Genomic DNA, 26,679 nt, shown 5'->3' with positions numbered 1-26,679 from the left:
CCTGGTTCCAGCCCAGCTCATCGGCTAGGGAGTCTGTTGGGGGCCAAGGACGCCCGGGAGCAGTCAGGCCCGAGGGTCCACTTTCCGCGTCTCTACAGCGCGAGCTCGCAGAGCCCAGTCGGCAGCCTGGATTTCGCCCCGGGGCTCTGTGCTTCGCGCGCATCTGCCACGCCCACTTTGCGCCCTGCGCTCCCGGAACTGGCAGAGTCCCATCGGCCCCTGCGGGCCGCCCCGGGTCGCCATGGAAACGAAGGCAGCCAATCAGCACGGCGGCTTGCAAGCTCGCGCTGGCGACGGGCGGGATCCTACCGCGCGCCGGGGCTCCGGCGCGGACCGCGATGCTCAAGGCCAAGATCCTCTTCGTGGGACCCTGTGAGGTGAGGCCAGCCCGGTGCCGCGGCGGGAGCGGCCAGCGGGGCCGCCCCCGGGTCTGCGCCGTGCTCAGGCAGCCCCCCATGGAGGTGGCAGCCCGGTCCCAAAGCCCCCACCCCGGCGAGCGCCTTCCAGGAACTGGGCACCGCCAGTCCTTGGTCCCCACCACCGCCCAGGGAGGCGATGGAGGAGAACCCCGAGTTGCAGAGGCCCGAAGGCCCACGGTCTTTGGAACCAGAGCCTGGGTCTTGTGGACTCTATCCTTTGCCCCTCCTGCCAGGTCACATCTTTACTGGGCCTGTCGGTGGGCTGAGGGAAGACTAGACTGTGACGAGGCTGTGAATGTGTGTGTCCCTCACGCCATGCACAGAAATAAAATTCGGATGGACTAAAGCTACACGTGTTAAAACAACAACAACAACAACAACAAAAACTAGAAGCAGGTAAATGAATATCTCCAACTTCAACATGCATCACAGTCACTTGGAGGACGTGTTCAAACAGATTGCTGGGTCCAGCCCCAGAGTTTTAATTCAACAGGTCCAGGAGGGACCTGAGAATTTGGACTTTGCTGGTGCTGTTGGTCGAGGGAACATACATGGAGAACCACTGTTGATTCATAGGTGAATATACAAAAGGAGATGTCTCTAATCTGTAGTTAGGAAAGTCTTAAGCACAACCCAAAAATGAAAAAGGCTGAAAAGAAATGACAGCTAGGTAAAAGCGTAGGGTGAAATTTGCAGCTTACATTGCAAAGGAACAATTAATAGGACACACAAGGAAAGTTTAAAAATCAGTAATGAAAAGAGAAACCGTTCAATAGCAAATCAATCAGAAGTGCTGCACATGAATAAAATTGCAAAATAGAATCGCCCAGTGTGAGAAGATGCTCAGCCTCAATCACAGTGATGCACATTAAAACAAACAGGTGGTATTTGTTTGCTCAACAAAATGGACGGGAAGAGTTGAAGATTGCTAACAGGTAGTGTTAGGATAGGCATAAAAAAGTACTTTGCATGCCTAACAGCAGTTTCTTCCTTTTCTCACGAGAACCCATCCCTGCTCAAATTGACTTTGGCCAACTTGTATGTATAAACTTTAAGGGCATAATGAAATATATTCATATGCTTCTATAATGTTTAATGTATTGATATAATCATGTGTATGTGTGATACACATTTAAAGACCCATGAGGATACACTATTAATTTGAAAATTTTATTTGATTCTATTTCACTTTAAAATAGTTTTATTTAAGCTCCTAATCTGAGCCTTTGACACCTGGGTTGTCTTCATGACTTGAGCCACTTTTTGCATAATTTAACATGATTTCCAATGCACATTATCTTTCTGCTCATCTAAGTTGTTTGAAACCCAGCATTTATTTTTTTTAAAAATCTATGTTTGGGCTGGGGAGATAGCTCAGTTGGTAGAGTGCTTGCCTCGCAAGCACAAGGCCCTGTGTCCAATCCCCAGCACCGCAAAAAAAAAAAAAAATCTATGTTTGAAACTCTTCCCGGAAATGTGTTCAGGCTGTAGGACTCATTCCTACAACCTCAGACCATTCGCTATATTTGTTCATCCTATAAATAAACATGATCTCCACAACTTAGCCACTTACAGGGTTATTTTTATCTGCTATTTAATTCATGAGGCTGCATTCTCAAGAATGTGTGTCCTACCCCCAACTTTCACAATTTTGATTCTGCCAAGTGACTTCCCCAAGCCTCGCAAACTCGTTCTGATCCAGGTCATCCTAGCCCAGCAGTTGTTCAATATGAAGTAACTGAGAGCAGGGTATAATCAGAGCGATTTTTAAAATCAGAACTCAAGTGTAAGAGATTGCCTTTCTTAGGAATAATTTTGGGGGAGAAAAAAAATCCTTTTGTATTCAGGCATATACAGTATTTGTTCAATGAATGATGCAAATACCTGAAAAACAGATCATAATGCTGAGGAGGGAGTGGGTTGCACAGAGAGATGGTTTGGGTGGAGGGATCAGAAGGCTGTTTTGTTGTTCTGGTGATTTTATTTTTATAAGAATGTGAATTGCTTACCTAATAAGGAAAAATGGCTTGCTTTGAGATTATGGTACAACCAGCCAGGAGTCCCCAGACCTGGGACATAGCTTTGACCTTGATCTTCTTTGTGATCTTGAAGAACTTATTTCCCCTCTTTGAGCCTCAGTGGCTTTGTATCTATAGCAGACTGGTTTCCTGAAGGTGTGCAGAGGAGCAGGCATGGAGAGAGACATACACTGATGATTTTCTGTTCTAAATAAGTTAACTGAGAGCCAGCCTGGAAAATCAGTGTGGGTAGAGTCACCCAGCAGCAGAGTGAGCACTGGGCTCACTGCACTCCAGGTTCCCAGCCAGGCCATGGCCAGCATACTAGAGCAAAACAACGTGGTCCCAGCCAGAGAGGGTCCTCTTTCCTGGTAACCTTGGTGGGGTCATGAGGCCTAGTTCCAGGCCAGCTGTGTGGGGTTGGGGGACTCTTTTATGTTGTATCTTTCTACTCTTCTCTCTCACTTTCACAGAGTGGAAAAACTGTTTTGGCCAACTTTCTGACTGAATCTTCTGACATCACTGAATACAACCCCACGCAAGGAGTGAGGTGAGCTCTGCCCTTGTCTGCATCCCCGAGGTCACCAGCCATCACCTTGTGGCTTTGGGTATTCCAGAAGGGTAATACTTCCCAAGTGGAGGTGCTGTTGCTACTGTTTTTATGTTTAGGATCCTGGAATTTGAGAACCCACATGTTACCAGCAACAACAAAAGCTCAGGCTGTGAATTCGAGCTCTGGGACTGTGGCGGCGATCCTAAGTATGTCTCCTTTGAAGAAGGTCTCCTTCATCAGGCAGGGCTGGGGCAGGGTGGCAGAGCGCTTGCCCAGCATGCACACGGCCCTGGGTTCCAGCCCCACATGCACACACGCTGCCCACCAGGTACCGTGGAGTCAGGCCTAGCATGGTTCCCAGCCTGTATGAGGGTCTTGATGAATCCTTGGTGACAGACTGTGCTTTATACACTTGTGAGTGTGTTGTGATATAATTAGAAGTCACTGATCAATTATTAATACTGAGATGTTCTTTTTAAAGCCCTAGTCAGGGCTGGAGATGGAACTCAGTGATAGAGCACTTGCCTGGCATATGCAAGACCACGGTTTCACCAAATAAAAATGAAAACAAAGTGCGTGGTTAGAAACCAGGATGCCGACTCTGCTCCAACTCCCCGCCTGTCTTGCAGGTTCGAGTCCTGCTGGCCGGCCCTGATGAAGGACGCCCATGGAGTAGTGATCGTCTTCAATGCCGACGTCCCGAGCCACCTGAGGGAGATCGAGATGTGGTACTCCTGCTTCGTCCAGCAGCAGTTCCTACAGGACACCCAGTGCCTGTTGATCGCACACCACAAACCCGGCTCTGGCGGTGACGCAGGGAGCCTGTCTCTGTGTAAGGAGACTGGGGCGTTGCTTCCTTTTGTCGCAGGTGTTCCATGCACCTGCGTATCGCACGCAGTCATCGAGCACTGGCTGCGTCTAGGCCTTGGTCATTTTCACCGTGTCCATCGGAACTGCCAGGACGGAAGAGCCGTCCCACTATCCAGGCCAGGGACGGGCACTTCCCCAGCAGGCAGACGCAAAGAGGGGGAGAAACCTGGTTTTAGCCATTTATTGGTCCCACTGGGGACAGTCATTTCCAAGAGGCCTTTTCTCAAGAAAAACCTCCAATTCACATGTGACACACACATAGCACAGGTGACAAAGTGATCCCAGGAAACAACTCAGGAAATATTCAGAAACAAAAAGTAAGGGAGACTCTCTTCTTTTGTGGGTTAAGAACAAAGAGGAAGGGCCAGAACGCAGTTCAGTGGCCAAGCACGTGTGGGGTCCTGGGTTTCATCCCAGCACTGCAAATGAACAAACAGACCAGCAAAAATCCAAGAGCAAAAAGCCAGGTTCTCTTGCCAGGTGGCAGCATCACGAAATGCTTCTCTGTTGTGTCAAGCAATGTGACTTCATTTTTGCACTGTAAAAGTGAAGCGAGTCTCGGGTCCCTTGGGAGTTAGAAAGGCCCCTGGTTCAAAGTCCACGTCTCATTCACCTTATTCTCCTTTTTAAGCACCACCCTTGAACAAGCTGAAGCTGGTGCACTCCAATCTTGAGGAGGACCCTGAAGAGATCCGGATGGAATTCATCAAGTATTTAAAAAGCATAATCAATTCGGTGTCTGAGAGCAGAGACCGGGAGGAGATGTCCATTATTACCTAGCCGCCTCCCCCTGGACTTCCATCGCCCAAATGACATCAACCGCTTCCTCGTCCAGAACTCAAACTTCATCCAGCTGCTGATGTGTTCTGCTCCCTGTGACTACAGAAGAAATTTTCCTCGCCTCCTACAAGGTACCGGTCAGTCAGAGGGTTGACTCCTAATATCTATCCTCTCTCCATAGTTCAGCGGGGAAACTTGTGTCTCTGAATTCTGCTTCCTTGGCCCAGTCCTTTCCAAAGAGCTGGAAAATTAAGCTGGGAGACTTCACATACGTACAGTCATAAAAACTGTGGAATTGTAACAAAGATACAACAGTGGTTTCATTCATTCCTTGAGTCATTCAACAAATGCCAACTAGTTGAGCATCTACTATGCTCTAGCTGCTGCTGATATACAGCATGGTGGAACACAAAAATCCTTGTGCTTGAGTTTCAGTTTGATTTTTCTAAATAATAGGTAGATCAAAACATAAGTACTACATTTTAGATAGGAAGGGGAAAAAGGCAGTCTTTATTTTCTATAACGGGTATAAATTTCACATGCCCTCATCCCCCACTTAATGAGGTGACCTGGGATGCTTACTATGCCAAACGGGGTTCAGGTGATCTTTGTTTATGGATTCCGCATTTGAGAATTCCTCTGTTCACTAAAATTTATTTGCAACTCCTAAATCAAAACTTGTGGTGCTCTCTCCATTGTTTGGGACACATGTAGGGTGGCCTCAAATTTGAATTGCAACACACGCAGGTTCCCAGCTGAGGTCACTCCGGGGTTCAAGGGACGCTCCTGCTTTTTCTCTTAGCTCTCATAAAGTGTCCTTTTCATGGTTGACCTAGGGCCATGTTCTCACAATTTTTGAGCTTTTTGTTGGTGATTTTACTTTTGAAATGGCCCCAAGCACAGTGCTCAAGTGTCACCTCGTGTTCCTAAGTGCTAGAAGGCTGTGCTGTTTCTCAGGGAGAGAACACATGAGTTAGACAAGCTCTCTTTAAGCACAAGTTAAGGTGCTGCTGAATTCAATGTTAATAAAACAACAGTATATGTCAAATAAAGTGTCTTTAAAACAGACATAAAACAGGTTACATGTTCACCAACCCATGGAAACATTGTGGCAGAGGTTTGCAGGAACCTAATCCTGTGTATCCCCTAAGAGCAGCCTGCAGTATTCACTGGCTCATCATGTGGGAGACTTACAGAACATAACCCCTGGGAAGCGCAAGAATCAGCTGTCTCCATCTCTAGCAACCTCAAGGCCTCTCTCATGCTTCTGGAAGCCACAAGTCCAAATCAGTATCACCAAGTCCAAACCCAGGTGCCACCAAGGCCACACTCTCTCTAGATTCTTCAGGAGAGATCTATGCCTTGCACCTTCCAGCATCTGGTGGCCTCTGTCGTTCTTTGTTTTGTGGCTACATAGCTCCAGTTTCAAGGCCAGCATCTTCAAATCCTCAAACCTCCCCCTACTCTGTCTCCACATTGCCTTCTCTGCATGTCTGTTTCAGGTCAGTCTCTCTCTCTCTCTCTCTCTGTCTCTCTCTCTCTCTCTCTCTCTCTCTTCTTTTGGTACTGAGCATTGAACCCAGGGGGGCTTAACCACTGAGCCACATCCCCAACCCTTTTTAAAAATATTTTATTTAAAGACAGGGTCTTGCTGAGTTGCTAAGGGCCTCACTAAGTTGCTGAGTCTGGCTTTGAACTCTCAATCCTCCTGCCTCAGCCTCCAGAGCAGCTGGGATTACAGGTGTGTGCCACCTCACCCAGCTTCCCTCTGCCTCTTATAAGGACATTTGTAATTGCATTTAGGGCCACCCCATACTCCAGGATAATCTTGTCTTGTGAGCCCTGACCTAATCACATCTGCAAAGACCCTCTTTCCAAACAAAGTAACATTTACAGGTTTCAACGATTAGGACCTGATATCTTCAGGGGTCATTATCCAGCCTACTCTGAAGGTGACAAACGACTTGTCCAAAATGACCCGGCAAATTAGGGACAGGGACAGGATTGGACCCCAGGCCTCTGCTCTTTCCACTGTCTTTTTAGTAACTGGGCAGATGATCCCGCCAGTGAGCATGGCTAAGAGTGTCACCTCTGAGACTAAAACTATAAAGCAGCAACATCCTGTGTCCTGGATCTTAAATGTTCCCCACAGGTCCATGTGTTAAAGGCTTGTTCCTCATCTTGGCACTGTTGGAAGGTAGTGGGACCTTATGAGGTAGTCCCAGTGGAGGATTTAGGTCCCTCTAAGGGGATCATAGTCTCTCTTTTTCACTTCTCTGCTTCTGTGAGGTGAACAGATATGCCCCACCTCCCACTCCTTCCATGATATACCTGGCCACAACCCCAAAAGCAATGTGACCAACCGCCGTAGACAGAAGCCTCTAACACCAGGAATCGATCATCTCAGGTATTTTGTTACAGTAATGCACAGCTGACTAACACATACTGCAGTAACAGCAGGACAATTAAGGGGTATATCAGCCATATTTGAAGTGGAGCCAGCCTGATGATGGCTTGCAAGTATGTGGCAGGTGGAATTAGCATGTTTCTTTCTTTCCTTTTTTTTTTTTTTTTTTTTTTGGTACCTCAAGGGCACTCAACCACTGAGCCACATCCCACATCCCCAGCCCTATTTTTTATTTGATTTAGAGACAGAGTCTCACTGAGTTGCTTAGCACCTCGCTTCTGCTGAGGCTGGCTTTGAACTTGCCATCCTCCTGCCTCAGCCTCCCCAGCCACTGGGATTACAGGCATGCTCCATTGAGCCCAGCTTAGTATATTTCTTTGAACCAATCAAATGACCAGTGGTGTTCTGAAACTAGCCATCGTAAAGATTACACTTACAGTGTAACTTGAATATCCACATCACAAAATTGTTCAGGCAAAGTCTTTGGAGATCATTAAAGTCTGTGTGGAACCCTAGAAGTCCCTTGTATCTGCCAGGTAGACTAAACTGCCATATGAATAGTTTTGCTGGTAACTGAGACCATGTAGGAGTCAATTTAAAAATCAGTACTCCCAATTGAAAAGGTAACTGGGTACTGTGCCATCTGGAATATGGTTCTAGATCTTGACTTCAGCCTTGCCCACCTTATTTTGAGAATTACATGAAAATCCTGACCTTGGCTGTTGCTTTGTCAACAGATGTCCTCTTTCCTTAGGCTAGAAATGAATGATTCCATGTTTTAAAAGTATGATTGAGGGAGGAAACTCTGTTTTGAAGGTTAAGAATAAAATACATAGTTTTGATATGACTTCTGAACTTTATCAGTTAAATAATTCTCTACACTTATGGGCTATTCTTCCTACCAAAGTTTCAAGCCAATGGTAATGTCATTTCTGCCAACTATCCCACTTCCAAAGTAAAGTCCTCAATCTCTTGAAGCAAGCACACCTCATTTATCTTCCTGCCCTCATAGTTCATGAGATAAGCTATAAGAATAGGCCTCTGGTCTCTAAAGCCTCTGCAGATTTACTCTCTGGATCCGAACTGATTGTGTCATAGACACTCAAGGCGTGAGAATTCACAATAACCCATTTCTTTTTCAAGTATAGTCTCACTGCAGTTTTGTGATAAGTATTTTATTAATAAAGAACAACGCTTTTCTCTTCTGTGTGACTTCAAAAGCCCAGGAAGCACCTAGGTGTGCGTCAACTATATTAGGTAATAATGTTTTTTGTTGAGAGAAATGAAGTGCTAATCATGCTGATTTTATCAGAGAAAATGAAGAATTTGGTTTCTACACATACAAACCTATTTCAAGTTCTTTTTTAAGATCACATCTTGCAAATCCAACTGCATTTGGAATTTACCACCCTTTTGGGGTGCAGCTGTTGACAAAAAGAACAGTGGCAGTGGCTTTAAGGTATCAGTCATAAATGAGATGCAGGACCATCGGAATAGGATTCTTCTGCATAAGGAGGTCAGAGCGAGGCAGGAAGTCCAGTCACACATACACACCAGCCCAGGAGCGCAGACTGGATCCCGCGCGGCCCCGAAGGCCGGCCAGCAGAGCAGGGGCAGGCCTTGGTAGTGACGGGTGTGGAAGACGGACTCAACAAGGGTTGGACTGAGGCTCAACAGGTCGCTGCACCGAGGGTTGACATGAAGAGAAAGGGGCCGATTCTGTAGGTATTAGGAGGCAAAATCTGCGTGAGTGATCAAGAGGGCTGGGGGCGAGTTTCATCGCCTACCCTGGGCGTGCCAGGCCTGTCGCAGGTGGTGACCGGTAATCAATGGCTGCACTTCCCATAGGGCTGTGCGCGTCCCTCTCCCGCTCTCTTTCCCTCCATCAGCTCTGCCGAAACAAAGAGCGGACGGTAGGGGGCGCCGGCACACATCCCATTCCATCTTCTATCCTGCTTCTCTGGCTCCTGCTCGCCTCTTCCCGGGCTTCAGGGACTCAAATAACCTGGCGCTGGTTTCCGTGGCAACCACACGCTACCGGAAGTACCGTGCGCCTGGAGCATTCTGGGAGCTGTAGTTCGGCCTCCGCGCCTGGAGCATTCTGGGAGCTGAAGTTCCGCCTCCGCGCCTGGAGCATTCTGGGACCATTCTGTAGTTCGGCCTCCGCACGAGCCCAGTCGGCTCGGGCAGCGGTGCGGCGGGCGGCTAGGGGCTTGGGCAGCCAGTTCACAGGTTTGGGGAACGGTCTGTGCACGGCGACCCGCAGGCCACCAACGACCGCAGCGCCGACGAGCCCCTCCCGTCTCCGTGGTAACCGGCTCGCCGCCGGAGCCTCTGGGAGTTGTAGTTGCGCGGGGGGCGGGCGCGCGCCAGGCGGGCTGAGCGACTGCCGTTAGCGTTCGCCACCGGCCACTGCGCGCCGGAGGCCGACCTCGGACGGTGAGGATCTTCTGGCCTCCTGCGCTACCTCGGCCTCTACCCCCGGACTGGTTGCGCGGGAGGCCGGGTCAGGAAGGGAGGCCGCCGAGGCGCCCCGGCCGTTGGGCTTGAGTCCCCGAGTGTTGCTCCCGGTGGTCGAGGGTCCCGCCGCGCGGGCGAGTGGCGCCTCCAGGTACCTCTCGCCCGGTGTGCGTCATTACGGAAGGGGAACCCGAGGCCAGAGAGGCCGAGGACGTGCCGAACCAGAGTCCAGGCCGCGTCCGCCTGCCCGCAGCCTGGTTTGCAGCCTGGGCACGAGGCCTGGCACAGCACGGGCGCTGAACCTTTCTCAAGTGCCCCTTCATTCTAGGGACAAGCAGCTGAAGTATTTCAACAAATAAATACAGGATTTAAAAAAAAGAGGGAAGTGGACCTATAGATAAAGACTCGCCAGCCACATGCAACGTGTGGACTTTACTTGGATCATGATTCTAACAGCCAACTGTGGGATTGTTTTAAAGCAGGGACTGAAACATTGTTGATGATATTAAGGAATTATTGCTTAAATTGTTTAGTCGTGGTGAAACTGGGAGTTAGGCTTTAAAAATAAAAGAAAAAGCCTGAGAGGCACGTATTTGCAGATCTTATGAATGAAAGGATGTCATATTGGCCTCCAAAATACTTCAAAAATGGGATGGGGGAGAATAAATGAAAAGAGACTTGTTTAGGTGGTGGTCATCGTTGGAGCTGACCATGATACACCAAGATCGCTAAACTTTCCCTGGGCTGATGGCACATGCCTGTAACCCCAGCTACTTAGGAGGCTGAGGCAGGAGGATCCTAAGTTTGAGGCCAGCCTCAGCAACTTAGTGATACCTGCCTCAAAATAAGGAATAAATAGAACTGGGGGGCATAACTCAGTAGTAGAGCCAACTGTCAACTCCTAGTGTCACACACAAAAAAACTATTCTCTCTTCTCTCATTACAAATTCTTTTTAATATAAATTATGATTTTAATCCATATCTTCTAGTGGTCCATGAGTTATTCATCAGGAGGAGTAAAGTCTGATGCCTGAAGTTTGCTTTAAAACACTCCAGGCACACAAGAATCTCTGTCATTGAAGAAATAAGGATGGCAGAAAATGAATCGCTGCTGAAGCCAGGCAGTGGGTGTGTGTGTTCATCATATTCTCCCTGTTTTAGTGACATTGAAGATTCCCATAACCAAGGAATTTTTTTTTTAATTTTAAAAAATGTATTTTATGTGTTTCAGGAAGTTGCTAAAAAATAAAGGAACTCATGAGGAGTTTCTCTAAAACTTGACCCTACCATGGCACAAGTGAGCCTCCTTGGGGATTTTTCTGTCAAAAGTGGTCACAGCAATGGGAGAGGGGGCACACTTTCCTTGGTCCCCAAGGTTCCGTGAAAGTAGAATTTTCATGGTGGAGGAAAAGGACCATGGGGCTGGGTCGGGGTCAGGGGCACACGGACACAGAATAATCCTTGCAGATGTAGACAGTCTGTAACGTCCTGGGAAGGTGTACTCTGCCCCAGCATCTGGGGCAGGAGGGCATAAGACGAGCCCACCATGGAGCTGCTGGCATTCTGGCAGTTCTGACCATCCTGCCCAAGAGCCCCAGGCCCAGGGCTAGGAGCACACCTGGGCAATGAGGGAAGTGGACTCCTGCTGGAGAGAGGAAGAAAGCCCAGTGAGCAGGACATGCAGGAGAAGAGAGCTAACTTGTGAAAACAGGGATGGACCCACTAAAGAAAATGAACACCAAATCTGTAGTTTGGGTTTTTTTGTTTTGGTTTGGTTTTTTGGTACCGGGGATCGAACCCAATTTAAATTATCCCTACAAAATAGATCAGGAAGGACAGTCCCTGTGTCCTTTTATAGGGAGATGCTAGGATCAACCAGGGCCTCATGCTGCTAAGCACCTGCTCTCCACTGAGTGACACTCCCAGCCCCCTTCTTTGTGCATTTTGATAAGGATGTAAGATTTAATTATTTTTTGTAATGAATAGATGTTGCTTCCTAAGCAGAAAGTAATTTTTAAAAAAATATACTGGGGGAGAGGGTTCTAAAAAAAAATTTCCTTAAAAGGAAAAAAAAACACAAAAACTCACCTTTATTTCCTTTAGCTCTCCAGAGTTCTTCAGCATCTCCAGAACAGGAGGTTTTCCAGGACAGATGGCACCAGGGCACAAGAATCTTCAGCCAGGAGATCTTGGGAGCCTCGCCTCCGGGGAGCTCATGGTAAGGAGCAGAATTCTTCAGGGTCTTTGTCCCTTGACCAGGACCTCCTGGGTCAAAAAGCAGGAACATCCCAGCTGCTGATCTGCACTGTGGCTGAGCATGGTCATCAGACTAGCCTAAGACCTTAGTCCAGAGCTATCGAGGCACTGAGGTCTTTGGAGGACACCGGGGAGCCTGCAGGCCCTCTCCTCAGTTACCACGAGTGCCCGTGCCCTCCATTCCCTGAAGAGTCGTAGTGGGTACAACGTTTAGCTCCTCTGAATGGTCATCTGGTAGCTTCTTAATCAGCCCACACTCCGTGATGCGGGGTGTTCCACTAATGATAATGTCTCCCCTTCTCGCCTCTATAAAATCTGTAGGTTTGGAGGGAACCCTGTGGGGTGCACTGAGGGGGTCCTGCTTAGGGAAAGAGAATGAAGAGAGCAGACCTGGAGAGGGGAGAGGCAGGGTGCGTGCTGTCTCCTCCTCATGGAGGACGCACGGCAGCATGATCTTGTCGGTCCTTAGCACCCAGTGCCCCCTTCCCAAGCAGACTATAAACACCCATTGCAAAGCCAAGTAAAAACACTGGGCTTCCTGCTGTAGATCAGCAGCCCCACTGATCTCCGTGTGAGCGTCAGGAACCAAGAGTCGACCTGACCCAGGCTGGACACGTCCGTTGAAACCTGCACCAGGGGAGCATGAAGGTCTTCCGCTTTGGAGTGCGGCACTTGACCATACCGAGATCATTGACACATTGGACGGGTTCTGGTCTTCTGTTATTATAAGGGTCCTTGTGACACAAAGGTAGGGAACCAGATGAGTGGACGGGTTGTCGAGGTGTTGGCACTTGTGGACTGCTGGGTGAGCAGTGCCGCGCTGACCCGAGTACCCTGCCAGCCCCCCGCTGACCGGCCTCCGCCCTCAGGACAGCATCTCGTGATCGCCTGTGCCCACAGGAAGCCTTTGGGCCTCTGCTCCAGCACTGGGACCAGCATCTGTTGTCCTCAGAGGGTGTCTGGGCCCCCCTGGTTGTCAAGTGATTTTAGCATCCTTGGCTCCAGCCCTGCTAGCCGTCACTGCCCAGCAAAGTACAGCCACATGGGCACCGGAACCAGCTGGAGTCAGGCCCTGGCTCCCGCATACTTGCTAGGCAGTCGAGCATGTCCTTCAGCTTCTCTGAGCCTCAGTTTCGGCTTGAGAATGTGCTCTGTAAACCACAGAGTGCTAGCGCAGACAGTCATTTTCCATTACTTCTTTGTCGTGTTGGCTTCCGTGTGCATGGCAGGACCATGGCCTCGAGCCCGGCTTTCCTCCCTCTCCCCGCCTCACTGCTCCCTTGACCTCCTGCAGTTACCTCAGGCCTCAGTCCGCTGCTGTCACCCGAGGCCTTGTAAGTCTCAGGCAGCCCCAGTCTCTCCTGGAACTGCAGTGTCTCCTCCTTCCCGCTCCGAAGGTGCCCAGGTCTCGGCCCTGGAGGCCGTTAACCAGCCCCTCTAGGCAGCCTCCTCAGCACCTGCTGGCCACACCTCTGCCTGCCCAGCCACAGAGCCCAGCTCCTGCTCCAGACATGTCACAGTCCCTGCCTGCCCCGCTGCCACCTGGGTCCCCTGCTTTTTCCTCATCCTCTCCCCAGACTTGTGAAATGATAAGATGAGGGAGTTTTCTTTGTTTCCTTGTATATTGAAGATACAGGTAGGAAAACGAAAAAGTGACTCAGAAAATGACAGTGACTCATGATGTCACATTTCACAACCTGCAAAGTGTGATCACTTATTCTACTACGATCTCATTTCCCTTTTTTTCTTTTCTTCCCTTTCCCCCCAGTACTAGGGGTTGAACCAGGGCACTCTACCACTGAGCTACATCCCCAGCCTTTATTTTTATTTCCTGGTAGGATCTCACCAACTTGGATCCTCCCACCTCAGCTTACTGAGTAGGTTGGGGTTACACACCTGTGCCCTGCACCTGGGCACAGCCCATGTTTTGTTGTACTCTGTGCTATAGTTAATCTATAGCACACGTGGCTTTTATGGTCTTTTTTTGCACATGAAACATATATTTGCATTTCCTTCTGGGTAAAGTGGCTCACACCTGTATTCCAGGTACTCAGGAGGCTAAGGTGAGAGAATCACTTGAACTTGAGTTCAAGACTGACCAGCCTGGACAGCAAGATCCCATCTCAAAAAAAAAAATGAAGTTAAAACTGAATTTTCTGTGTTTTCAGGACCAAGAACAAGGAGTTCACCTCCCATCAGGGACTTTCTGAAAGATGATCCTATGAGTGACATCAGGCAGACCCTCTGTGGGGCTGTGCAGGCACAGAAACTAGGAAATGCCTCAAAATGTTCTAGTGCCTTCAACTGGCATCAGAGACTGTCCCAGGGAGAAGCCAAGCAGTTCTCCCCAAGACAAGAGCTTCAAGCAGGAGAGAGAAGGCGGGTGCTGTGACGGGGACAAGAGGGACCCAGCCTGCAGCCAGGTGAGTGCCCTCAGTCCAGGTCAGAAACGTGGCATGGGTAGAAGACGTGTTGCTTTCACACAAGGAGTCAGTGTCTGAGCAGACTGTCCTTATTAGCATCCGCATGTCCACAGAGAAGTCCAGCCCATCTCAAGGGGTAGCAGGTGTAATGGGGAGGCTCTGACCCGCCTATGTGACTTTGACTTGATCCCCAGCGTGCAGGTGACTTTGGGCAGGTTGGCTTCCCTCAGCCCAGTTCACGGGTCTGACCCAACCCTGCGCGTGCGTGTAGCATCTTCACACAGCCCATTTTTATAGCTTATGTAATCTCCCGAAACTCGGAGAGAGATTTTACACATGGCACATCAGAGCCTCAGAGAGGTTCGGGAACCTTTCCAGGACCACACGTCAGAGGGAGTCCCCGCCCGCAGCAGGAGAGGCTGGGCTGTGCGTGAGCTGCAGGGGCACAAGGGGCATGACCAGAGAGGCACAGTGGGCAGTGTTCCACTGGAAGCCCAGTCCCCGGACACAGGCCCTGTCTGTGTAGGTCTGTGACCAGCCAGGTTTGGACAGCAGCTGGGCCCTGCCTGGGCAGCGGCTCGTCACCGAGCCCCTCTTCTCCATCTGGGTCCCCTCTTGAAGCTGCTGTTCTCTCGCTTCTGCTCTTTTTTAAAATAGCATAATGCATTTTCCTCTGGTCAGCAAAATAATACTCAGGGCAGCTGAGAATTTTAAAATACATAGGAAAGTGAAAAAGCTTTCATCACCTTTTGGAAAGAATCATTGGTAACATTTTATCTTTCAAACACTTTTTCTAAGTGTTTATACCTGTGTGTGTGTGTCCATTTTGCCCATTAAACATATTTCTCTGAAAGAGGAAGGTGGGAATGTTCCAGGTGCACAAGCCCCCGGCAGCCCTGGCCTGACTTCAGGCTTCAGAGTGCAAAGCAGCCCAGGGGAGGCCCCTGCCCCCATGCAGGCGAGCCTCCACCACCCTCTCTTTGGGGCAATACCACTCCTGGCCACAAGGGGGGGATGTTTGTCCATGAACGTGGATCAGCACTGGAACGGGCCTTCATCCCAGATGGTTGCAGAAATTAGCAACTCCACCAGGCTCACCCCTGTCCCTCCTAACTTTGTTCTGCTCACTGCACCTGTTGGAAATCTTGGTCCGTGAGGAAAAAAAATTCACAGGCTCACTCTTAGACCAGGGCCTGAACTTGACATCATACAGGTCTGCCCTCATTTTACAGCCCTGGGCTTCAAGAAAGAAATGACAAAGCTTCTCAGGCCATGCCCTGCACTTTAGCATCCCCACTGACGTGCCCTGGCTCCCCAGGGCCAGTCTGGGCTCCCTGCGCCCTCCAGCCTCCTTCACCTCGCATCATCTCTTCCTGACCGCCGAGCCCATCAATAGCAGATCCTCCCACATGCTCCTTTCTGGCAGGCTTTCCCCAGCATTTCATAAGATGTCACCTCTCCCCAGAAGTCCTGTGACCCTAATCACAAGTCAGGGTTAGGTAATCCTGTGAGCTTCTGCGGGGCCCATGCTTCCTCTTGCAAAATGCATGACATACTGGACTGTCTGCCTCCCTCCTAGAGTGGAAGTTCCGTGAGGGCAGGGACCCTGGGGGTCTACGTTTGCTTCTCTGTCCAGCTGCTCAGCACAGTGCGTGGCGCTCCAGGGCTCAGTTGAAATGTACTGAACCGATGCAGGAAGGAGGGATTGAAGGATGGCTGGCAGCCTCTCCGCGTTCCCTGAGGCAGAGTCTGCAGAAGCTGGCCCAGTTCTCTCCTTCCTTCCCTAGTCCTCGACGTTCATCACGTGCCCTCACTGTCCCCTTAGACACAGGAAATAGATCTCAAGGGACAGTGTTGTGAAAGGACCAGTCTCTCTCTCGTGGTAGTGGAAAGGCAGCAGGATTTAGCCTGGGACAGATCTAACTGCCACTTACTAGCTGTGACTATCTTATTTTTTATATTTGCAAAGTAATGAAACAGTGGCACTCAGCCTGCAGGGTCACAGTGACAAATCACATGTGGCCTGATATACTGGAGGCCATCAGGGGGTCAGAGTTCTCTTCCCTCCCAGCACTGCTGCTCCTGCCTAAGCCCCCTTCTGGATCCTTGGGATGCAGACACCCCCGTCGTCCCAAGGCTGCGTTTGTTCCCTGATCTCCCTCTTTTTTCCCCATGGTTCCCCAAGCCACCTGTCACTGATACCTCCTCCTTCCCTGCCTTGGATCTCAGAGCAAGTCACAGGACCAAGCAGTGGGTAGAGTATAGAGTTTCAAAGATGTTCGCCTGGTGCTGAGGAGACCCGCTGTAGCAGCGGCCCCTAGGGCAAGCTGACCAGCAGTCAGTCATCCGCCCCAGGAGGGGCAAGTGTCTTCCCCGATTGCAGGCCACGCAGAGCACACGCCAAGGTGCAGGCACAAGACAAGGGACTAAAGCAAGGACCTGGGCTTTACTGAGGAGCAGAGGGGAGGAGGGGAGATGAAGGGAAATGGCGTCCCTGTTGGGGATGGGGAGACTCCAGCTGCAGTGCCTGGCTCTGTCACTGTGCATCGGTGGCTTCCCTGCCAGTGGACCCCGAGGAGCATGTGTGCAGACCGTGCTGTCCAGCACACTGCCCAGAAGGTGACTGCAGTCCTTACAGCCAAAGTCTACTTGTTGCTAAAAGTTCAAGTGCCCAGACCATGCTGGGAACCCTCTGTGATCCCTGAGATTTCCTCTCTGGTGAACATTTTGGGTCACGGGTGCTCTGAGGCCCCCTCACTGTCCTCCTCGGCCCCCCTTGGTCTCCTGTCTGGAGATGGGGAGCTTCGTCATCCGTGACGAGCATCCGCCCTCCCCTGCCGGAACCCTCAGCTGATGAATACGGGCTGATTTCCCTCAGACGGTCCCCACCCCCACTCACCCATTCAAAAGCTCTGGCTCCGAGTGGCTCGCTGCGGCTGGGCGAGGTGCTTCTGGGAGCATCGTGCTCTTCATCAGGGATGTGCGTTTCCTCCCCTGTGATGCGCTCCAGCGTGAGCTCTGACGTGGGTTCCAGCTTATTCCGTGCCGGATCCGCCTGATGATTTTCTCTGCTCACCTCTAGCCAAGGAGCTTCCTCCATTGGTGCTATTCATAGGGAGCCTCTCTCCTGTGAATTTGGGATGAATGGAAATTTTCCCTTATTCATGATATTCAGAGATTTCCTCTGCTCTGTGAATCCTTTGATTTCCTGCCAGAACGCTGTCCATATGTTCGGCCATGTGCTTTGTGCCAGCAAAGTGGGGTTTGGACTCAGAGTCTGCAGTTCCCCAGAACTCTGTCTTCCTTAGCATAAAGTCCCTCCAAACCCCAGCCTCTGGGGAGTAGCCATCCTCTCAGATGGCCGCAGGATTCTTCTTGGCAGGAAGGCTGAGCATTTGTGTTGACAGCGCGCTTGGCCCGGGCCTCTCGCTGTGAGGGCACCATGGGCCGTGAGCGTCCCAAGCCTCTGCTTCTGAGACAGATCTCCACACACACTCAGGCCTCTGGCCGTCCCCTCTGACATCCAGAGGGGAGGAGGGCACCTGCCCCTGGAGTGCCAGCCCCGCCACCATTCCCTGTCTCTCTGGCCTTCCCAAGTGGCACAGCTTCCTGGAGCTTCCGGGGAATGCTGGGGACCTGCAGTTCCACTCCCCGACTTTCCTGTGAGAACTCACTTCCCGTAAAGGCTGTTTAGCGCTCGGTCTGTGCTCTCGTCCTCCGTGGTCTATTTATGCCTTTTTCTTCCAACAGACTTAAAACTCTTTGAAGAAGAGCCACATTGTGTCCCTCGGATTCTCCCCGGCACCTTTGAGCACTGAGCGCTCAGAATCATGGCAGGGCTTGGAGGCTGCCTGTGGCTGTGGGTGCCTCAGTCTGAGCAGAGGGGTCAGGACGTTGGCCTTTGGCTGAAGACGTGGCTGCCTCCTGTGAGATGGCTTTCAGTCGTTCTCTTCAGGTCACATGGGGCAGAAGGTGACCTTGTTCTTACTGCCTTCCTTTCCAGTCCACACTGCCAGGCAGGCCAGGAAGGTAGCCCCAAAGACCCATCCAGTGGCCAATGCTCTGTCCCCGTTCCTCAGTGTCCGAGAGGCGTAACTCGTTGCCATGCATTGCACTGGGCCCTGGGAGGGATCCTGGGAACGGGGCAGGCAGGGAACAAAACTGTCCGTTCGCAGCATCCTGGTTAAGTCCGGCCGGCTTAGGTGTCCTCCGTGTGAACGTGGAGCCCCTGCGGGCAGGGCGCGTGTTAGGCCTGACTCTGCTTTCACAGGCCGGCTCAGCACCAGCACTAGGCAGCTGTTTGCAGAGTAGCCACCTAATAAGAATTGCTCCGGAGCTCCCGGACAGCCGGGGCTTATGGAGAAACAGGGAGAACAGAGGTGAGTGACTGTGCCAAGCTGTCCCGCCTGGGGCCCCTCCACCTCCCGTGAGTGCGTCGTCACGTTGCTGTGGGGCTAAATTCTAGGTCCCGCATGCTGAATACAGAAAAGTCTCTTTACCTTTATTAGTTACAAATTCTCTCTCCCCTGAGACAAATTGCTTAAATCTGGTTTTTACATATCCTAAGAGTTCTCTGCTAACTTTCTTTAAAAGCAAGTTAAAACGGTGGTAAGAGATAGTCCTTAATGGTGGCAACTGCATTTCCTAGAAACCACATTTTGTACCCAGGTGGCCCTTGGCTTGGTGAGCACGTCTCAAGCCGCGGAGCTTTAAGGAGAAAAGACAGCGCCCAGCCAGCAGCCCCTCGTAGGCTCGCCAGGGGCCACAGCCAGGCACCAGCTGTGTTCTCTAGTCCTCAAAGTATATAGCCGGCGTGTCACTGATAGAATATTCTCTCAAATTTCGTAATAACTGTCCCAAGCCTGCACTGAATAAGAAGTGATGAAACGAGACTGAAGTGGATAATCGCGTGAAGGCTGTCAAAGGAGCAAAGGCCAGGGAAAGGACGGGTGACCCTAAACCAGGCCCTCCTGAAGAGCAGGCAGAGCCACTCAGAGGGCCGAGGCTTCTGGGAAGTTGCTCAAGAAGTGGGGTCTAGGTGGAAGACAGTAAAAAGGCCCTGCCCCATCCCCTCCGTGAGGACAGCTGTTGGGTTCCAGTACACAGTAGCCAAGCCACCTTGAGATGTTAGGCCTGCTCCCCATCACAGGCCTACTTACCCAGAAGGCCATGCGCAGCATCCTGTTTAATCTTCTCAACAAGCCCTTTGGAGTAGGTATATTTATTTCTATTTTTATGCCACAAATGAAGGAAATATGATGTGGAGAGGTTAAATCACTTGCTCAAGGTCATGCAACTACTAAGTAGAACTAGGATCCAAGTCCTGCCCATGCTGTTAAAAGTTTTGGGTTTTGTTCCATTGTAGGATTTTTAATTCCATTTGCTAGAATAACCAGCTCATTTTGTCGGAATCGCAGGGCCATTTGAAGTAAGCCTGCTTCCATAATCTCTTCATCAGCCTGTCAAAGCCACAAAAAGGTCTCCATGAGACCAAACCTCGTAGGTGGCGAACACTTCAGTCCCTATGAAAGCTGTGTTCATGGGAGACCTCACGCTTCTCCCTAGCAGTCACGGAACCTCTGCTGTGGGTGCCGGGAGGCATCTTGGGTCGGGGCAGACTCCGCCCTATGGTCATGCGCTCAGTGCGCAGGTCAGGCATTACGATTTATTTCTGCTTCACTGTGTCTGGGACCTCCACTGGAGCGACCAGACTACCTGGAGATGGCTGGGATGGTCTGACTGGGGCTCTGCCTTGGGCCTTGGTTCTGTCTGCCAACTGGGTTCCTCCATTCTTCCCCTTAGTGTCCACTGGGGCCAAAATGTCCAGAGTGGCTTTTTCACTCATATTCCTGGTCCCTCCATGTCCTTCTGTGTGGCCCTTCTCCAGGAGAGTGAGCTGATCTTGTGCTGCCGTCCCGGCTCTCAGAACCATGGCCTCTGCTCCTCTCCACTGCAGCCCATCTACCTCCTGCTCCCACCCCTCTCCCCTGTTGCCCAGGTGACTCACATCACAAGACCCTGCCTCGGTGCTTATGTGCGATGCATTGGGTCAGGATTCAAGAGAAGCTGGCCAATGACTTTTGAAGTCATCTGACTCCAAAATGTGAGTAAAGCCAGTCAGACTGGTTAGATTCCTCCTTTTGGAAATTCGAACCAAAAATCAGACAGGTAGTGTGTGGCAAGGTGTCATGAGGGCAGGTAGGGCCTGGGTGGATCAGCGTGTCAGCCAGGATCACACTGGAGAAGAAAGAGTGAAGGAAACAGAGCAGCAGGGACATGGAGAAGATCGTGGAGGGGAGATCAGCCTCGTCTTGAGCAAGCGCACAACGGAGCAGAGCTGGGCTCCGGAAAAGCGGAGACTGGCTGGCCCGAGCTGCCCCGCTGCTCGTGGCTCCCGAACCCAGCCTTGCCCCTGTCACTGCAGCAGCTTCTCTGGTTGTTCCCTCGGCTTGTGGTTGGCTTAGAAGTGGGCATGTCACTTCGTTCTGCCAATAAACTTAGGGGGAAGTGGCTGGGACTGCCTTGAGTCCCTGAGGCAACAAGCCCAAGAGGGAAGGCCAGCATGCAGAGAGGACAGAGCAGACGGGCAAAAGGAGCCTGGGTCCTTGATGACATGGTTGAGCCACTATACCTATCCTGGAACTACTACCTACTTCTAGTTTCGGTGCTTTGTAAGTTTAGAAGTCTTATTTTCTAAGCAGATTTCTGCTACTTGCAGCCTGAACAAGCATTCCTAACCCCGTAGCCACCCCTTAGAGCCCATGGCTCGCTCTAGAGCTCCAAATGGAGACTCAACCAAGTGCTGGCATGAGAAATCTTGTTCATATGATAGGAAATAGAAGTCAGGATGTGTCAGCCTACAGAGCAAACCTAGCTGTTAGTCCCACCTGCCGGGGCCTATAGGATACAGACAAGGAAAGAAAAATATTCAGGGAATTTCTAGATGTATGAGCATGAGTCTTCTAAACTGGGGCTCAGTAATGAATTTTAGGACAAACAAGGTCAGTGGGGGTTTAATACCTAAGTTGCAAAGCCTAAGCAAGGTTCAAGAAGTCATGGAAGGAGCAGGAAGTTGGACAAATGGCAGGTGGGTTGGATGAATTCTGGAGAAAGAGGCCAGTGACCACAGCGGGGTGTTAAGAGCTCGGTGTACCAGCCGAAGAAGCCCATAGCACCTAAAGCTAACACTGGGGGAACCTGGGCCTGGCCCGCCTGCCAGCCTTTGTGATGTCTGAGGTCCTCTTGGGAGTAAGGTGGTCTCAGTTGTGACCTGCGTGGCCACTCCTGGGCACTCCCCATTTCCTCGCCTCTTCTCTGCCTTTCCCTTTTTCCCTCTACCTTTGTCTTCTCCAGGCAAAGCCAGACTCAGAAATGCACAGACCTGAGTCATTTCTAACGCAGTTGGGGAATTAAAATGGAAGCGAGGATGTATTTTGGGAGACTAGAATGCTAGTCCAGGAAGAAAAGTTAGATTGGCAGGAGGGGAAGCAATTGGTAAATGAGGACTGGAGAGAAAACTTCCTTCTGGTCCAGTGTTCATGTTCTTTTGTGTGTTTTTGACACAAGAAAATGTATCCCTTCTTCCCTTAGAAAAAGGGAAGCTGAACTCAAGAGCCCTAGCCCTTCTTTTTTGAAACTCTATTTTTTTAAAATATAAAACAAAGATTAGACTGGCATCTTCCTAATCTGTCTTACAAACACATTATTCCACTGCATTCAGACCCTGAGAAAAGTCACCCACCCCATTTCCCATCTCAGATGATCTTGTGCAGATGTGGCCCATAGAAGTTCTTCAGATCTTTGGGGCCCAGCCGTGGATGTGTTGCAGTCTTAGGAGTTGTGACCCCCAGGTTCTGTCCATAAGCCTCGTCTTTCTCTGCATTCCTGTACATTGCATATAGGCCTGTGCCCCAAGGCTGGATCCCCCACAAAAATAAAATCCTGTAGCCAGAGGAATGAAATCTCTGGTTGAAGTGAATGAAGCAAAAAGTTTAAACCCCTGCCTCGTGATAGAACGGACACCTCAGAGTATTCCCTGTGAACTCCGAATTCCCCTGGGAAGGCTCCCTGGGCCTCCAAAACCCTGAGACTGAGGCACTTGTTCCCCGCTGCTCCTCATCAAGACTTTTCTCCAGTATGAAGTAGCCTGATGACTGACCGAAAGCTCTCTCCATCTCCACAAACAGCATCTCTCCCGTGAATTCCCCAGTGATGAGAAAGAGCTAAGCAGGCCCCAAGTGATCACACCCATCAGCCTCTCCCAGACGATCTCATGTTCCCTGCACACCACAGTTCCCCTAGATGGTCTCCCATTGTTATGACATCTGGCCCACTTAAGGCCCATGTGAGTCCCTTGGTATTGTCTAAGGATAGGACTCTGATTAAAGGCTCTTCCTCCTCCATTGTACTCCCAGGGCACACCTCTGCTACAAAATCCCAGATGTCTAATCAGCTCTGAGCACTATGGAAAGGCATTTTTTTGCATTCATTACATGCATATGGTTTTTCTCCAGTGTGAATTCTCTGACGTTGAATGAGCTTTGCTTTCCGAAAGCCCTCCCATTTTATTGCATTTGTAGTTTCTGTTGCGTGTGACTTAGCCAGTGCTGTACGGGCATGCTGACAGATGCCTTCCCCATCCCCAGGGATTCTCTGCAAGATGAATGTTATAATGTTCAAAAGGACAGGAGCCCCAAGGAAAATTGTCTGTATTCCCAACAGTCAAAGCTGGTCTCTCCAATGTGTATACTGTAACACTGAATAAATTCTGAATCCTGATCTGAGCCTTGGACACACGTCTTATCTCACTTCTAAAATCTGCAAGTCAAATTGCAGATTTTTCTGGGGGTGTTTATCACACTCCAGTGGTGGGGTCTCTAAAATAGTGCTGTAGGACGTGTCTGTATTCACAGAACTGTCCATTGCAGGAAGCTGGTGAGCGTCCACGACCACCTCGTGGTAGCCATCTTTGATTCTGCTCCTGCAGAAGGCCCCTGCTTCATATGCTCTCATTGTTTGGGTCCAGTCTCTCAAAATAAAATTGCAGAAAATGTGAATATGGATCATTCTCAGAGGACCAGACAGTTACTCACATTGAGGATGAAAGATTTTGGAAAAAGGATTCAAGATAAGAGTGCCTTTGAGCAAATACACAAAACAATGGTGTTTACAGTCTGCTGGTTACTCAGTGCTCATTCCCTGAATGCACTTCACTTTGGCTACAGTGAAAATGTCCCTTCTCCGTGACGAGGGAGGGGCATGCAGGGAGTCACGAGGAGGCCACGAGTGCTGCTTATCCACCTGGATTACTGATCGGTGGACATGTTCACCTTGTGAAGATCCTCTAAGTTCTATATTTGTGATTTGTGCGCTTTTTATACATGAAAAGGAAAAAAAAAAGGAAAAAAAACTCTCCCTTCCCAAAGCAACCCCAGGCCAGTTACAAATAAGATACAAGCAGAACTTGGGCTTCCAAGAAAACCTTGGAGGCAGCAACCTCTGGGCCTCAGCCCTTTGCTTCTCCCTCCTGCTGCTCTTCTGCCCGATCCCAGGATGTGGCCAGGTGGAGAAGACCACCGCAGTGGATGGCTCCGTGCACACAGGAAGGGCCCCATCCCTGCTGGCCTTGAACTGCTCACCTCTGGAGTTTCACCTTGGTTGTTCAGTCTAGGGGTTGAAAAGTGATTTGCCTTTCATTATAAGATTAGGTGTATTTCCCTACATTTTCTTTTCTGTTGATCCTCTCCTTGATTTTAAAAGTTCTGTATTCACTGAAGATATGATTAGCCCTTGTATATCACGTGTGTTGATTTCCTTCTGCATTTGTCATGTCTTTTGAGTGTGTGTGTGTGTTTTCAAACTGATCATAGATATGACATTTTTCTTTCATGGTTTCTGAGTTTTATGTGTGTGTACTTTTCCTGTTCAGAGTTATTAAAATGTTAAGCCCCTCCCCCTCCTTTTTTTTTTTTTTTTTTTTTTTTGGGTGAATTTGAGATCTTACTATGTTGTTCTGACAAGTCTTGGAACTCATGGGCTCAATCAATCCTCCTGCCACAGCCTCCCAAGCAGCTGGGACTACAGCTGCGTGCCACCATGCCTGGCTTGTTAACCAATTTCAGTAGTTATGATTTTTTTGGTGAGGGGATGTTTTACTGGGGATTTAATCTAGGGATGCTTAACCACTGAGCTACATTCCCAGCTCTTTTTATTTTTTATTTTGAGACAGGGTCTCACTAAGTGGCTGAGACTCTTGGAACCCTGCAATCCTCTTGTCTCAGCCTCTAGAGCCACTGGGATTACAGCTGTGCGCCTCTGCACCCATCTAGTACTTTGATGATTTCATTTTTATGTTCAGGTCTCGAATCCAAGTAGAATATGAGTAAGCTTCCCCCTCCCACCCATGATCAACCAGTTGTCCCAGCTACCTAGTGAATAACTCTTCCCAACTACTTTAAAATGCTAACTTACTATTAAATTCCTATTTCAATTGGGTCTTTGTCTTCACTTTTATTTATCTGTCTGAACCTTGTCTAGTACCAAATCATTGTACTTTATTATTTGTTTTTAGCATCTGATAAGTCCAGTTCCTCCTCATCACTCGCATCTTCCACAACATCATGTTAAAAGGGGGGGGGGGGCAGATAAGTTGGAGTTAGTAAGAGTCACTCAGATTAAAAACTTAAAAAAAAAAAAAACCTGGGATTAGACCAGAGGCACTTTACCAGTGAGCCACATCCCCAGACCTTTTTATTTTGAGACAAGGTATTGCCAAGTTGCTGAGGCTGGCCTCAAACTTACCATCATCCTGCCTCAGCTCCCCGTCCCGAGATCATAGCTATGAACTCCCCCACCTGGCTGAAAACTGCCTTCAAGAGGTATTAAATGTGGTTGGTTGTCCACATGAACAAGATATTAAATAAGATTTTAAAAAGGATGAAAGAAAAATATTGTAACATAATCACAAAATATTAGGTTCAACTATGATGTCAGGGTTGCACAAAGCTTCCATAATATAGATAACAGCTTAACAATATCCTTATTCTAAGTAGTCATCGTTTTTTTCTTCAAGTTATTCCTGGAACCATCTTATAAAGAGATCATATTTTCTCTTAATAATTACTCGTATCCAGAAACTCAGCATCAAACAAATCCCAATTCTAATAAGTACATCATAAAAGAGTACTCTTAGGCTTCAAGTCCCATGACATGGAGATATATAGAGAGATAGGCACATAGCAACACAGAGATATATTATCTCAACATTGGTGATTATACAGGTCTCAGTGAACTGTGAATTCTACACAAAGCAAAAAACATTCTGCCATTCTATCCAGCCTAAAAATAGTCCTATGACAAAAAACAATGTTCGCAATTGTGCTTCTCTTTTTGGGATTCAGGATGATGGTGAGGAAATTATGTGTGAGATGCAGGTTCTTTTTAAAATAAGCTTTCCAGAAAAAACGGAAATGATCCTTTCTCTTTCATTTGATAATTTCCCTGAAACAAACAGATGCATTAAGAATAACTCTGTTATTCTGATCTTACTGCTGCATATGATTTTAGGCTTTCCCAAATATGGCTATTAGGGTAGTACTTAAAAGCATCGTTGGAGCAACAGCTTTGAGTGCATGAAAGAAAGTTATTAAGAGATCTGTTTTCTTGTGTTGTGCCTTTGCTGGATAAATGATCCATATTTGTGTAATGAACTTAAAAACGAAATGTTTGAAAAATATGGACTCAGTAAAAATTCCTCCAATAAGTCAGAATTTGCTGGAGAAAAACAGGATCTGATGTAAGTATAAAACAGAAGAAAGAATATAGGCGCCCTACCTCCAAAGAGATTAGGAAAAGGGGGGATTGGGAGTAACTGCAGCGGAAAAGCCCAGAACATGACCTCCTGCAAGCCCTGAAGGTTAACGCTGATGTGATTAGATGTGTTGTGATAACAGGTACCCCACCTATGATGTGATGAGAGGGGCCCTTTGCTTTTGGGGTATTCATCCCCCAAATCCATAACTCCAGTCTACTGAGAAAAGCATCAGACAAATCCCAATTGAGGGACATTCTGCAAAACACCTAAAACAGTACTCCTCAAAACTGTCAAGTTCATCAAGAACAAGAAAAACCTGAGGAAAGGTGTCACAGCCAAGAGGAGCCTGAGAAGACATGACAAAATAATGTCCTTTTGTGTCCTGGATGGGATCTTGAAACAGAAAATGATATTAGGTAGATTTTTAAGGAACTCTAAAAGGCTGAATTTTATTTAATATTAATATATTAAAGTTTGTTATTCAGTTATACAAAGGGACCATAATGGGAGAAACTAGGTATGGAGTATTATCTTTGGAACTTTCTGTAACATAAAACTATTCTAAAGTTTTTATTAAAACCAACCTAAAAATATAAAACTGTTAGAAGAGGTTGATATTGTTTCCAGACAAGATGACATAGATGCGGTGTTCTCTGTTCTTCCGATGGGTACAGTGTAAAC

The 26,679-nt window shown here is 49.0% G+C and overlaps 1 protein-coding gene and 1 long non-coding RNA gene across 7 annotated transcripts; both read left to right on the top strand.

Moving 5' to 3' along the window:
• The first annotated feature begins 252 nt into the window (after positions 1-252).
• On the top strand, positions 253-4,967 carry IFT22 (intraflagellar transport 22). Of its 4 annotated transcripts, none has more exons than XM_079121579.1 (5): positions 253-377; positions 2,911-2,987; positions 3,107-3,196; positions 3,620-3,822; positions 4,492-4,967. In XM_079121579.1, exons 1-5 carry the CDS (start codon positions 339-341, stop codon positions 4,638-4,640), a joined length of 558 nt encoding a protein of 185 aa, XP_078977705.1. In that variant the 5' UTR covers positions 253-338; the 3' UTR covers positions 4,641-4,967. The 4 variants fall into 4 exon arrangements, with proteins under 4 accessions (XP_078977705.1, XP_078977707.1, XP_078977706.1 ...); XM_079121581.1 differs by lacking the exon at positions 253-377 and adding an exon at positions 850-995; XM_079121580.1 differs by lacking the exon at positions 253-377 and adding an exon at positions 2,073-2,205.
• Positions 4,968-9,265: 4,298 nt separating this feature from the next.
• Positions 9,266-22,969, top strand: LOC306649805. Of its 3 annotated transcripts, none has more exons than XR_013760716.1 (5): positions 9,266-9,486; positions 10,739-10,804; positions 11,611-11,725; positions 13,932-14,186; positions 17,937-22,969. It is a non-coding gene; the product is annotated as an uncharacterized lncRNA (long non-coding RNA). The 3 variants fall into 3 exon arrangements; XR_013760717.1 differs by lacking the exon at positions 9,266-9,486 and adding an exon at positions 9,518-9,658; XR_013760718.1 differs by lacking the exon at positions 9,266-9,486 and adding an exon at positions 10,534-10,635.
• Positions 22,970-26,679: the final 3,710 nt, after the last annotated feature.

This window comes from Sciurus vulgaris (genome assembly GCF_902686455.1).
Source record: "Sciurus vulgaris genome assembly, chromosome: 18".
Lineage (NCBI taxonomy): Eukaryota > Metazoa > Chordata > Mammalia > Rodentia > Sciuridae > Sciurus > Sciurus vulgaris.
This window is presented reverse-complemented; position numbering and strand designations above follow the sequence as displayed.

Excerpts from the sequence above, each read along its gene's own strand:
- IFT22 (XM_079121579.1), top strand. The coding sequence starts at position 339 with ATGCTCAAGGCCAAGATCCTCTTCGTGGGACCCTGTGAG. Across the intron at positions 2,988-3,106 it reads AACCCCACGCAAGGAGTGAG|GATCCTGGAATTTGAGAACC; the intron begins GTGAGCTCTGCC and ends TTTTATGTTTAG. Across the intron at positions 3,823-4,491 it reads CGCAGGGAGCCTGTCTCTGT|CACCACCCTTGAACAAGCTG; the intron begins GTAAGGAGACTG and ends CTCCTTTTTAAG.